Genomic DNA, 14,874 nt, shown 5'->3' on the forward strand with positions numbered 1-14,874 from the left:
GGTTTAGTGAGAAATCTGTGACCGTGAATTGCAGTATAACTGTTTTACTTCTCATGTTTTCCTTAGTGATTGCAAGCAACTCTATATTGACCCCCAAAACACTTTTGGATGAGTGAGCACACCCCAGTGAACAAATGAGAAGCGTATCTTGCCCAAACCATCCTGCTATCCTCGGGCAGCCATTATATGCATGGGTCGGCGATAAGCCCTGCCAACATCACAGCAGAGCCATCAGGACTTCAATGGGTCCCCCCTCAGAGACAATGTTTAATGTCGCCAGCCCCTATACCACCTCATATATACAAGCACCAGTCCCATGTGCATGCCAGGATACATGCACTAACTGCCATTTTCACTTGGACGAACACACACACTCCATCCCTCTTAAACAGACACGTTATACGTCGGAGCTCATTACACCGTACTTAATACCTACCAAAACACATCACAGTCACAACATTAAGCACATCTTATTGGTGTGTTTCTTAATATGCATGGGGTTGCATGTGTCTGACTGTAGGCTAATTGTGAGGGTATATTTGTGTTTTTGTGCGCTATGTGTCCGAATTTGGGTAACTTTTGTATCAGTTTTGTATGTATTTGCACATGTATCTGACTTCTTTGTGTGCCTGTCTGTAATTCTAGGATGGTGTGTCCTTTTCGTGTCTGGTTGAGGTATTGGGTATGTCCGGGTGTGGCTGGAGTGGCTGTTTTGCAAAGCCCCTTATATAGTGCTAGCTGCCAAGCCAATAACTCACAAAACATTTTCTGTGCTGTAAATCTGCAGTTGTGGCACCAGCGGTCTCCTAGACGGGTTACACTACTCATACCACTCAGCTGGCTGGCACTGGTTCACTGTGCTGTTACTGAAGCGTCTCTGTCTACCATTTAAATGGCCTACTTAGGGAAAAGTATCAACTAGCACAGAGCACTTAAGTAAAATCCCTGTATTTTCATTCTACTCAGATAGCATTGCCACGTTGGCTTTGAGATTGTGAATTCCACGTACAGAGGTCTAAATTGCTTCATCTAAGGACAATAGTGAGTGAGCAACATCAGGGAAGGGTGTCTGTGCTGTATGAAATTTCCCCCTAATTACCATTCCCTTTTATGAGCAGGGCATACTGTACCATTGCAATCCATGCTGGGTACGTGTTTGTACATTTGACTGCTATCGCCTTACTGGTAAACCACTCTTTGATCATTACACATACCAGGGGGTCTCTAACCTTTTCTGTAATAGGAGCTACTGCTGTTCAATGGAAATCACCAGGATCTTCTATTTCAATAGTGACCATTTAGACAAGATTATTTTAGTGGGCACCCAGTTGCCAGAAGAGATGTAAAAAACGACTTTATCAATTTGGAATGCCTCTACATGTGTAATACACAACCGCCATAGATGCAATTCCCCTGCCACAAAGATAATGGTATTGGTAATAAGCATCCCAAACAGCGCATGCTTTTTCACTCAAATATCAGCTTTAAGTATATTTTGAAAATGCAATCATTTTTCTCCAAACTTTAGCTTGTGAGTTCTGAAGTTCAAACGTTTTGGTATCAACTGCACACTTTTCAATTTTGGTGTACATATATTATTTAAATCGAGCAAACGCTTCTAATTTAGTAGAGTTGGCTGCCCACATGAGAGCTACCAGTAGCTCAAAATGTAATACTTGGAAAAGCCTGATATAGATAACGTCTTCCTTGTCCACTACAGGTTACTGGCAACTCTAAACAGATATGTTTGACTAATCTGTGAACACTAACACAGACAATAGCTCAGGGCACTGATGCAGTCGCATACAGAATGTTATAGTGCTGTTGACTTACATCAATCAGGGTTCTTATATAGCGCGAATACTCACCCATAAGACTTTTAAGGGGAATCTGCAGTTCAGTGGAATAGCCGGGTCTTGAGGTCTCTCCTGAATTGAGGCAGTAACGGTGATTGCCTGGGGTGCAGAGGTAGGGAGTTTCAGGTCTTTGCAACGAGGTAGAAGAAGGATCTTCTCCTAGTTGATGTTTTTCGGATGCATTTGATCAAGACACTCTGTCTGTTTGTTAAAAATCCTTGGACTGTGTCCATGCATAATTGTTTCCGGAGACAAGCATGTATTCCTGAATCAGATTGCATGACATAGCGTGTAGAAATTGTATAGCTCTTCAATCCCTGGCTGCACAGCACTCAGGAGAACGTGCTGCATGGCTAAACACTTATAAGGTCTCAAAAGCGAGACATATGGTCTGTGCCAATGCTTGTATTACTTTTTGTTTTTTTGCATATATAGCGCGAACTCGACACGAGCGCCGTATTTACATTACACATTCAGGCACAGGGAGATTAAGTGATTTGCCCCGAATCACAGGATGTGAACACGACTACGAGGCTCGAACCCCAGTTTCCAGCACCAAAGTCGGCAGTCTAGCCGACGGACCACTGCTTTGAATTGTATGGCTTTTTAGCTAAATAGTAAAGATACACTTGAGAAACAAAAGACAAACAACACTGACCTGTGGAAATTTGACCACAGCTAAAATAAATGGATTAGCTTTCACCGCAGAAGTCACGGATGGACAAGTTCACTACGTTTCAAAAATATCAAGTATTCAAAATAATATTAAAAAGTTCAACGCTTAATTACTACAGTTTTTACACCATAACAAGTGCCGGAATACATCCTATTTACAATGTAATCTGCAATACACGTTATTCACTCCTTAACGGCACTTTAAAATAAGGACTAATAAAATACTGTACCATTTCAAGATGGCGACCTTGCTGGTATGTTGTTAGGATGTCGGCCATACTAGGTTGGGCAGGGTGTATAACCCAACACCTTCCCGGACACCATCTATTAAAAGGATCTTAAAGAAAATCGCCGCGGAAGAGGCTGTCTGTTTTCAATCTTTCTTCCCCGGTATCCGGAACCTTTGGAACGAAGATCCGCCTCTCCAGTTTCAGCACGGACAGTGTTCAGCAGAGCACTGCGTCCGCAGTCAGCGGCCCCAGCAGCCTCGGTATGGGCTGCCGGGAGGCTCCCCGCGTGAACTTAGCTGCCCCCTCTGTCCTACGAGACCTGCTCACCTCTGATGTAGGGGAGCTAAACTGCAAGGATGACGAGGTCTGCGTGGTGGGCCTCTTCGGCAAGGCGGCGGCCCGACTTATGTCCGAGAAGCACAACGTGGTGAACACTCTCTGCGACCGCCAGGTTTTCCCCCTCTTTCATCGAAAGCCCGGAGGACTCTTTGAGGAGGAGACCCAGAGCCAGCTAGGGAACGACCCAGGGGGGCATGATTTAAAGCAGAATGATGGAAAAGAACAGGAGGGACAACAGGAGTATCACAGGAAGCAGCCTACAGGAAAGGAGTTGGAGGAGAGCCCGGACAGCACCCGAAAATCTGAGGGACAGGATAGTGAGGAGCACCAGGAGTACAACAGGTTGTCTGAGGGGCAAGATAAAGATGATTATCAGGGGTTTAACAAGAGGGCCGGAGAGGAAGATATAGAGGGGGACCAGGAGGAAGACGAGGATGATTATGACAGGAAATCTGGCGGACAGGATATTGATGAGCATCAAGAGCAGGATTATAACTTGATTCAGGCCTATCATAGCCAGGATAGCAAGGTGCTGTTCCTGGTCCTGACCTCCGTGTGTGACAGCCAGCAGCTACTGGAAGCCTGCAGGGCTCTGGGCGACGACACCACCCATGCCGAGGCCCACGACTTCTGGAAGCAAGAGGAGAAGTTCTACTGCATGAACTTGCTCTACCTCTTCTCTGTATGCCACATTCTGCTGCTGGCCCACCCCACCTGCTCCTTTGACATTACCTATGATAAAGTCTTCCGGGCCCTTGACACCCTTCGCCAGAAGCTCTTGCCTTCCCTTAAGGCATCGATCAAGGACTGTTCGGTTGGCCTGGACTGGAAACTAAACTGCCGGTCCTGCCCTCCTAGGCTCCTTTTCGTTTTTCAGCTGAACGGTGCTCTGAAAGTGGAGAGCAAAAATCCTGATTCCTTAAGCGAAAAGCCAAAAAAACACTCTCCCAAAAGAAGATTGCAGCATGCCTTAGAAGATCAGATCTACAGGATTTTTCGAAAAAGCAGGGTACTGACCAACCAAAGCGTCAACTGCCTTTTCACTGTCCCTGCCAACCAGGCGTTTGTTTACATCTTGCCAGGACAAGATGAAGACCCCATTGGCATGTTGTTGGAACAACTAAAGCATAATTGCGTGCTGAGGGACAATGAGTCTCCCATGCCCATCTCCGGGCCCCGGCGCTTCCAGATGATGAGGCATAGCCGACAACTGTCATTCAATATCGAAAGTAACACAAGCTCCTCTGGTCAGCTAGTTGACTGCACGCTCAAGGAGTTTCTCTTCCAGCACGTGGACCTTGTGTTGACAAAAAAAGGTTTTGATGATAGTGTGGGCAGGAACCCACAACCATCACACTTTGAGCTTCCCACTTATCAAAAATGGATGTCAGTAGCTTTGAAGTTGTACGAAGCTGTGATTGAAAATAAGGACGACGAGCCAGCGCCCTATGTTGGAGGGTTGACTGCAAAAGTCCTGAGCAACATGAAAGTCTTGGAAGGTTTTCTAGACGCCGATACCAAATTTTCTGAAAACCGTTGCCAAAAGGCACTGCCCATGGCCCACAGCGCGTATCAATCAAACCTGCCCCATAATTACACAACGACTATTCATAAGAACCAGTTGTCCCAAGCACTTCGTGTATATAGCCAACATGCCCGTGGACCAGCTTTTCAGAAGTACGCCCTCCACCTCAGTGAAGACTGTTACAAGTTCTGGAGCAGCGGACATCAACTCTGCGAGGAGAGGAGCTTATCTGACCAGCATTGTGTACATAAGTTTCATTTCCTCCCGAAACCAGGTAGGTACCTGGCAGACAAAGCTCTGTAGGTTTGCAGTGCTTGCATTATCAATTATAAAAGTCACTCGTTATTCTGCAATATGGAATAGGTTCTGATGTTCCAAAAGTTAAAATAATAGTAAGCTAGAAGGGATACTTGTCCGCGGTGATGCATCTGCTGACTTCATGTCAAAGCATTTCCCTTAATTTCTTTTCACCTCCGTATTCAAATAAAATACCACCACGTCCTTCTTCTTCATTACAGTCCCTTTGTTACTGTTATTTGAGCTCCCGGTGTGGCTGGAATTCTTTTGCTGCGAAATAAGGGACCTGGCTGGGCGTTGACACATAGCTAGCTCTCTGGTGGTTAACTTCTATTAGGTGAGGGTCTTGAGGATTGAACGCTTTATACATTCACCGTGCACATCCTTTGCAAAAGCTAGACTGAATCAAGATGGAGCAGCAAGTTGGACCGCCTTGTGGGTCTAAATAGTAAGCTTTAGTCTAATGCCCTCAATTTGTTGGCCACAAACCTGACTGGATTTTGGTTGGGTGTTTTAGATGAACTCTAACATGAAGCAATGTGCTTGCTCCCTGAGTAGGTCCGTCCAGTGTGAGTCGAGGGAGTCAACCCTCTCTACTTTGAGAAGATTCTAGATAATTTACTCGTTCTGCCTCTTGAGCATGGCTGTTGTTCCAATTGTAATACCTTCCTTTTGACTCCTGGTGCACTGCATTAGGAAAAGATGTGGGAAGCTACTCAAATATCTTACACTTTTGGCCAGCCTTCTCTTTTTTGTTGGGGCCTATGCTTAGGATGATATTGGGTCCTCTTTCTCTGTGCATGACGCCATGTTTAGTTTGACTTATTATCTGTCCTCATTAGTTTTTTGTCAGAACCAGGAGCTGGGTAAAGCCGTGGCTATCTTGAAAGGGATCACCGTAGTATTTTTGGGCCTTGCAAGCTTCTCGGGAATATATATCTCTAGTGTTCTTGAGGTGAACTGGCACTGTTAGCTTTTTTTTTAGTTTGGGGTAGCTTTCAACATAATTTTTTCCCCTCCACCGTTCTGTACTGGGGCTGAAACTACAATCAATGTAATCACACTAAACAGTTAACCCCGTGATTTAAATATGGCTATATCACCCTCCTCGACCATGAACGAAGAACTGGTGATGGGATTACTCTGATACATAAAGATTGCCTCCATTTCAGATGCATTTTGCCTGAATCTTAATCTACTTTCCCTTGCCTAGTTGTGGAGCTCAAAACGGGCCCTTCATAAGATACCAGATTTAATGTCATGTAAGCCACTTTAAATATTTGATTCTGTGACCGTGACATTATTTCGCAAAAGTATGGATTTGCTTTACTTGCTACATAATCCACCACCTGCTGCATAATTTTCAGATTTCTCAAAAATGGTTTCTAACTGAACATATCAAATGTTACTAAAAAAAGTGCAGTAAAAAACCCTTTACAAAGATTAATTGGTCAATTTTCAGTTCCTGATTGCTGTTAAACTGGTACAAATAAGGTGCAGCTTTACCTAGGAAGCGTCAATAATGGTTAAAATAACCAAACAATACTGCTCCAGACTATGACACATACATTTGTCAACCTTGCAGCAGAATGTGGTTTTCCACTATTGCATAATGCAAGCCACCTTGCATATATACCCCCCAATGACATTTGTAAAGCAGTTCAAGATAATTACTTTTCCGAATACAATATTCTTATATCAATATCTACGTTGGGGTGGCAAAACAAGACTGTAGCATTCTCTTTTTTACCTCCTTCGTTCTAAATGTATAATCAAGTTCAACGCTACATCAGCCACGCTCAGTATAAGGGTTCCAACCGTGGATGTTATCATTATCAATATTGGTGGTCTCGAGATCATGCATCGTGCAGTATTTGAATAGTAAAACGATTTGCAGATTTTCTTCGTCCTTTATTTCACAAAGACTAAGTTTACCGACCAGTCCACGTGATAGCTGACATGGGTCTGAGACACCAAGCACAGAGATCTCCCTCATCTGGGGCTATTGCCTTGTTCAGTACCCTATCCGAATGTCAAATCACTCCGCATTTGGCAGAGCAAGACTAAAGCTGAAGTTCTCAATTACTTGGATCAAGAAGAAAAAAGTTTAAAACCGAATAATCCAGCCATTGGTTTTAGGCTGAACTCAAGTGAGGACAGGAAAACCTTAGGTCCATTGAATAGAAATGGTGCTAAAATCCTTCAGCACTACTTATTCAGAACCCATATTCCAACTGAAGAATGTTTGCTAAAACATTTTTTATACAGAAGTCTGGACACGCAAAATACAGATTTTCTCATCTAAAAATTTACACAGAGGTACTAATCTACCTGCTATTTCACCATTATTGAACAATGAATAACTTGTTACACTTAGACCAGTATTTATAATTAGAAAATGAAAAAATTACGATTTTTACCCTTTTGCTCCCTTCACACATAAGAGCCACAGCCATCACTTTAAAAAAGTGCCAGAGAACTACGGAAATTAGTTGTATTGCAAACCTTAAACTCTCCAGTTATTGAACCAAGCCTACCCCAGAGTTGTGCCCTTCTCACTTGCCCAGGGTAAGCTCACTGTTTGCCTCAAGATCACCCAATTTAAGTTCGTATTGAAAGAACAATGTCTACAGGCACATATCAAAACAGTGTTTGCCTCCGATTGGGTCTCTCCTTCCTAGAGAGTTGGTGACTGATCAACTCAAGCAGTTCATCTCTTAAAACAGCTTCCTCTAATCGGATTTCTAAGTAGGCTTCTGAATTTATACTGCCTTGTTCCAAGCAGTAGTTGGTGTCATATAAGTCCTTGCCTTGGTTGACTCCTACCTGTGTTCATCCTGCTAGACTTGCAGCCTCCATTTGATATGTTCGATCACAAAATCGTTTGTACTAAAAAGAAGTGTTAGGGAAATAATGTCTTCAGCTTGTTCTCTTGACATGGTGCTTTCAGTAGTTCGAATTGGAATATTCGCTCCCTTCCGTTTTTAAGGCATATCCCACAGCTCTAACCTTTCTCCCATATTTTACATTCTGTATATTGAATCCTTGCTGACGTAATCTGGCATATCTCACAACTTAAATGCAATATTCTTTTTCTAACTGCAAGTCTCCTCTTCTGCTGACATGTCTTGCCCTGACCGTTCACACGTGCATAACTCTGCATCGTCCGAAGCTTAATCTTTAGAAAACAGAGTTTCTGCTCATCGCCCCTTTTCAGTGACCCCCCCCCCCCCTGTACAATTATGGCTTGATCCGCTCAATGTTTTTAATGTAAGTCAAACAGTATTGATTTCACCAAATTCCTAATCACTGCCCTGGAGATAAAACTCAAGCTCACCACCCACATAAATTGTGTCTAAGCGCATTAAAATTCCGCAACGCTGAATGCGACTTCAAATCAATAATAGCATCCCTAATGCTTTGGAGTTTAGGCTGTTGTAAGTCCTAGCTGGTATTTCCAAAATGCATCTTGCCCCTCTCAAGACCACTGTGGAGTCAGTGGCTTATCTTGTGTCAAGCTATCAACATTTTCATCCCTCATGCTGAGATGCCTTTTTGTTGACTCCACATGCATATATAAAGTGGCCACCAGGGTTTATAGAATTCTGCACTCATTACCTGGTGTTCACTATTCAGCTTCAAGACTTTTATTCCAGAGACAAGTGTCTTTAAGAAACACAGCCCCATGACAGTCTGTCTCAAGCTCAGAGATGGGAATCTCAAACTCCTTCCTCATGACCTCTAAGTATTTCTTTTGTATACCTTCTCCACAAAAGATGGAAAACGCATCCAATTTGAGAGAGATGAGTTTGGGCGCTCATCATGGCCTGTTCTTATGTAAAATCTCTAGGTACTGATTGCTGTACTTCCAATCTGCTAGTACTCTGTCTACTGTAATCACTCTAGGCATCTTCTTTCTCTTCAGACTTATGTTGTAATCTATACCAGTACTACATATATATTTTAAGTATTTAATTGTTTTTTAAAATAAGAGCATAAAATTATAAGTAAGTCTTCCAATTTTTTTTTTTTTTTTATTTTTTTTTAACATCCTCTCCTGTTTATATTCATATTTATTTTTGTCTCATATTATCAGGATTTATCCATATTTATTTTGTATTTTACGAAGCAGTGATTTGGCAACTAGTATATATCTATATTTATGTAAGCCAGAAGTGTAAGTTCAATCAACCATTAGGTCTTGTAGAGCGTGACTTGTAACCCCGGGGGGTCTCCAGGCACAGGGGTTCTGTGGGCCTCAGGTGGTTGGCCGTGACTGTCAAAGAGCCAGGTCTTGAGCTTCTTCTTGAAGACTTTCAGTGAAGGGGAGGTGCGTAGGTGGAGGTCGTTCCTGGACTTGGCGGCGAGGTAGGAGATGGAGCGACTGCCACATCGGCTTCGGAGGATGTGGGCCAGGGTAGGGGTGGAGGAGCGGAGCTCCCTGGTCCGTTGGTGGAACGTCAGGCGCTTGTTGATGTAGGTAGGTCCAGAATTGTAGAGGGCTTAGTAGGCGTGAGCGAGGAGTTTGAAGAGGCTTCTTTCCCGGTCAGAGAGCCTATTAGATCTCTGAGGTAAGGGGAGATGCTGGTTCTTGTGGGGAGGTCGTGGATGAGCCTTGCTTCTGAGTTCTGGATGCTGTTCAGGAGTTGTTTGATGGTTCCGATATTGAGTGCATTTATGAGTCAAGTCGGCTAGAGACGAGAGCCTGGATGACCGTCTTTCTGGTCGAGACTGGGATACATTGGAAAATTAAGCGTAGGGTGTGAAAGCAGGCAGAGTAGAAGGCCTTGATTGGCTGCTGTTAGCTGCCCAGGACGATTCCGAGGTTGCATGCGGGGTGGGTGAGGGGCCGGGTGCGGTGGGCCACCATGTGTCGTTCCAAGGGAAGGACTTGTTTTCGAAGATGAGGACCTCTGATTTATCCCAGTTGAGTTTTAGGCAGTTGGACTTAAACCAGTTGGCAAGGTCAGTCATGGTGTTACGGAAGTTGGCTTTGGTGGAGTCAATGTCTTCTGTGAGGGAAAGGCCAAGCTGGGTGTTGTCGGGGTACGAGATGATGTTGAATCTGTGGTTGCACGGGTGATGTCTGCAAGAGATGTCATGTAGGTGTTGAAGAGACTGAGGCTGGAGCCCTGGGGGATGCCACAGATGATGTCTTTGGGTGCGGTGGAGAAGGGTGGTAGGTGAATCCTCTGTGTTCGGCCACAGGGGAAGGAGGAGGTCAGTTCAGTGCGTTGCCTTGGATGCCAATGTGGTGGAGTCTGGTGTTGAGGGTGTGATGGGAGTGATCCAGCGGGTTACCAACCTCAGGTACTCAAATACCAGATACTCACCTGGGCTCATAAACACACATTCACATAGGCTAGTAAATACCGCTGGGGGTCAATTTTATAAATGTCTTTTTATAAGATTAGCTACCTGTCAGATTTAACTAATCTTTCACTGATCAAAGAGTTCTTTCCTCTGGTCAATGGACCTTTTAGTTGGAACTAGTTGATGGTGAAATGACATAGAATTTATTTTTCTTATTATTTTTTAAATAACCACAGACTCAGGAGAAGTTTTAACTGTTTATCTAGTTAATTCATGTGAGCCAAAACAAGAATACAGTACGAATTCCGTTTCTCCAAGGAAGAAAGATCAAGTAATATATTCATCAGTCACCTATTTTAGAATGACGTATCACAATGACAGTACTTCAGAGAGGATAGAGAGCGCAGTACATTGACATACTACACAGAAGTATATTTACCTAGGATGGTGTGGAAACCAACCCCTTGGCCAAGGAGTTGGAAGGGTCCCCTGGGAAAGATCAGGTGACAAAGACTTCAGGACAGGATTCAGTACAGGATAGATAACTTCTTCTAGATCCGACGCCTGCGTCGCACCCCTCTCTGACATTGTCTTTCTCCTCAATTCTTCCGCGATCTTCTTCTAATTATTTGCGTTAGCTCCCTCCTCGATTCTTCCGCGATCTTCTACTAATTAATTGGCTTAAATTCTAGATCTGCAAATCGATTCTTCTTCAGCATCTGCCCAGCTCACGGACAGCATCCCGGTCTCTCAGCTTCTCAGCATCGCTTCAGATGATCTAACTAACTAAACTAACTCAATTATACTCTTCATTTCTCATGAACCACCCAGTCATGTTTCAACTTTATGAAACTCCTAAATCTGATTGGACAGGCAAGGGGGAATGATTATCACACCATGCTAAGTTTTAATAATTTTCTTTGTTTGATGTACCCGCCCATTAACCCCTTCCATGCCCATGACGGAACGGTTCCGTCATGGGCCCGCCCGCGCTCGAACCCTTCAGCACCGCGGGGGAATTCCCGCAGCGCTGAAGGGGTTAATTCTTATTCCCATGCTTTATTTCCCACCCGTGTTCACATCTTTATCAGACAAGTGTATACATTTGATGTTCGTTTTCACTCAGTTTTCAGGATGTCCATCATGTTTCCAGGCCATGTATCAATGATGGCCTTGGACGGGTTTCAAGCACCCGCACCACGGCTTCTCTGCTTGGTATTACTGCACCTGCGTGAGGAGTCACATGCTGTACAACCTTTAGCATCGCTCGGAGGCCCAAATACGAACTAGTAGAAAGGTCAAAAGAAAACATATTAAATTCAAAATAAAATTATTTCACTGTATACCACCTGTCTCTACTCTAACCCCATTTACTTATAATAGCTCTCCCCACATTAGCATTTAGTAAATAGCATGTTTTAGTTTTGGCAAAGCAGATGCCTAGCATGTGAGTTTACAAGCAGCCACTTTATAAGCGTTTGCGCAGATGCAGGAAATTCCCTCCAAGCAAAGACTCGTCATACTGCGTAGATGCAGTTGACGCATGCGCAGTACAGTTTCCCGCGTTAGTAGCTATTTTAAGTTTCACTCGGGTTACTTGTTAGTAAAACACACAAGCAAGCGTCATTCTAGCTAAAATGTGGAATGTGGTGTATATTAGTTTACAAAATACATAATTAGTATAGAGTTATATGAGAGGATTGTTTCTGAGCAAGTCTCTTTTATACGAGTCCTTGCTTCATCAATCCCCTCTCTGATGGCATTGTGCCATCACAAAATTACCCATCAGTAAACCAGATGCCAACTTTAGCACATCTCAATTCCCTTTACGGTATGTTCATTTCCTTCCTCATCCTTTTCTTTCAAATTTTTCATTTTCTTATATAATTTGCGTATCATTTCTTCTAATTGCATTTCTTCATACTTTCTTTTCTTTCCCTTTTCATTTATTTCATATCTCTTTCTCTTTCTACAACATTTGTACCATGTAATTATTGCTAAGACTAATATTATTATTCGAAGTATAGGTAGTATTATGTGGCCTATAAGACCTTTGCCTACATTAGTAAACCAATTCCCTATTGAAGTAATACTGTTTGTTAATTTCTTCCATACACTGTCAACTTCCAGTGGTTTTAAGTCTTCTTCCAATTTTGAAATATTTTTAATGTACCCTCCGATTTCAACACTTTTATCAGGAATATAAGTGCAACAATGTTGCGCGTTCAGCATTTTACAGACTCTGCCCTCTTTTGCCAATAATATATCAAGAGCAAGTCGATTTTATAAAACCATTGACCTAATTGATCATCAAGAATCCTCCAGCAGTATCAGTCGATAGACGATCAACCAGTGTAGATAATTGACAAATCTTTCGTGAATTTAGAATGACTCCCACTGAAGGTATCAATGCACTAAATTTGTCGCCTACTATTTCTGAAAACTAGCTCTTTTGCTACGTGTTAGTCCATTATTGTTTTCATTGCTTCCAGTGATTCTTTTCACATGATAGACTTTAGGGAATACTATTCCAAAATAGCAATTCCCGTACCATCTTGCAGGCAGCCTGAAATAAGCTTTATTCCCACACACATAATAGACTCCAGGAAATACTGGATCTGTTCCCCCTTTTAGTCCCCATCCTCCAATGACCAGAAAATTATGTTCACATTCACTGGAACCAATAAATACATTGTTATAGCCAGTTTTTAACTGTGGAGGCAGATCTTCCCTTTCTTTTCAAAATCTAGAGCCATAGCAGCCTCAGTCATGCCAGCTGTAAAACTTTCCTCTTTCTCAGCCCATTGAGGAATCTGAGTTTTTTTTCTGAAGCCTTTCTTTGGTAGTCCTGTCTCCTTTCCTCTACTAAATTCAAAAATCTTTTCTTCTTCGTGTAATAAACATGTTAGATTGTTTTTGTGTGCTTCTGCTATATCTATTGTCTTCATAGTTAAGAAATATTCACCCATAAACTGTGCATCTTTAGTGCTGAGAACTGGATTCATATTCCTGCGTTTAGGAACCTCTGAAAATCACATCTACGTTTGAGTAATAATACTGTAATTTTCCTGTTCGATAAAATAAACTACTTAATATACTACATGAAATACCATATGTTAATGGTAAATGGTGATAGGTGACACCTTCTGCCAGTGATGCTGGTAGTTTCATACATACATAACCATCATTAATCTCCACGGTGTCTACATACTGAACTAATAGCTTTGTGAATACATTTAAAGCAGTGTCATTATTTGTCACAGTGTGATGTAATTCCAACTCATCTGGTGCTTCTAAGTCTACTCTATTTCCTTTTATGTTAGCTACCTTTCCATTAGTATCTGTGTTATTTTTATTTTCTGTTACCATCAAATAAGGGATGGCTATAGTTAATACTAGCCAAAATATAAGTACTAAAAATATACTACAAATACATATTCTACAACACTTCTTTATACAACTTTGTTTTGGTCTTCCAGTAACCCTATCATCAGCCATTTTAGTTTAAGAAGATTTCTCTTCTTTTCTTTGCTTTATTTTATGACGTTTGTTTATTTGATCCTCAAGGAGGTCTCACTTCTCCTTCGTCAATCTGTTCAACAATTAATTCTTCGTCACTTTCTTCATTCAAATCTAGATTCTCAAAGTCTTCAAGAATCACATAGATCCATTCAGGACCTTTGAACTTATTGTTCAAAATTCGCAGTCTTAAGACTCCTTCGCCTGGGTTTTGCACTTGACTAGAGATCTCATTGACTTGTTCAGGTTCTTCACTTATTGTCTTTAAGTGATATTTTAATCTTTTTAACAGCACCTGGCCAATTATCACCCTTTCTGACCTTTTTGGCTTGCACTGCACTTTCACTTTCCTCGTCCTTCTCGAGTATTCTTTTATTTTCATTAAGTTGTGGCACAATTTGATTATCTTCGTTTTCAGAGTCCCTCTCTATCTGTCCTTGTTCAGGGCTTATTTTTGTGACATCATCTGCCTAAACATGTTCTTCTTCCTCTATCTGATCCTGTTCAGGTCTTATTTCGATATGTTCTTCTTCCTGAACTTGTTCTTCTGATCCTAACGAGTCCTGCTCGGTATTACTGCACTTTGATCTTCTGCAGCCTGAACGTGTTCTTCTAGGCCTATCTGTCCCTCCACAGATTCGTGAATATGTTGGTTCACCTCTGTCTGAGTATATTTTTCTTTCCTTGTCTGATCCTGCTCAGGGTCTCCAACAGTTTTATTTTCCTTTTCCTAAGCTTGTTCTTCTACACCTGTCTGGTCCTCTCTATTTTCCTGTCTTTCTAATCGGGTTCTGCTTCTTGTTTTAACAATCGCCTCGGGTATATCAACCACTGGTATCCAGTCTTCCTGACTTGTGCTCAGTTGTTCTTGATCAGCTACTTCAGAACCTGTTATTCTAGATTCTTCAGCTGTACAACACTTCCGCACCCTCTACTGCTTGTGTCAGTTGTGGTTCCCTTTCCTCAGGAGCTGGTACTCTTTTGGTATGACTGGCATGGATCCAATTAGGTATACCTGCACATTTTACTGCTGTTATTGTGACCAGTATAACCTGGGTGCTAGGCACGACTCTCGGGTGTGATCCTTCACCACCAACACCCAGTCTCCGGGATTCAGATC

The 14,874-nt window shown here is 42.4% G+C and overlaps 1 protein-coding gene across 1 annotated transcript in view; it reads left to right on the plus strand.

The window, feature by feature from the left end:
- Nucleotides 1-2,835: 2,835 nt before the first annotated feature.
- Nucleotides 2,836-14,874, plus strand: part of SMG8 (SMG8 nonsense mediated mRNA decay factor) — an 80,620-nt gene continuing 68,581 nt past the window's right edge. The window contains exon 1 of the mRNA XM_085649384.1: nucleotides 2,836-4,899. Coding sequence (XP_085505510.1) covers nucleotides 3,024-4,899 — 1,876 coding nt within the window. The 5' untranslated portion in view covers nucleotides 2,836-3,023. The remainder of the gene's footprint in view (nucleotides 4,900-14,874) is intronic.

This window comes from Triturus cristatus, chromosome 3_2 (assembly GCF_964204655.1).
Source record: "Triturus cristatus chromosome 3_2, aTriCri1.1, whole genome shotgun sequence".
NCBI classification, from domain to species: Eukaryota; Metazoa; Chordata; class Amphibia; order Caudata; family Salamandridae; genus Triturus; species Triturus cristatus.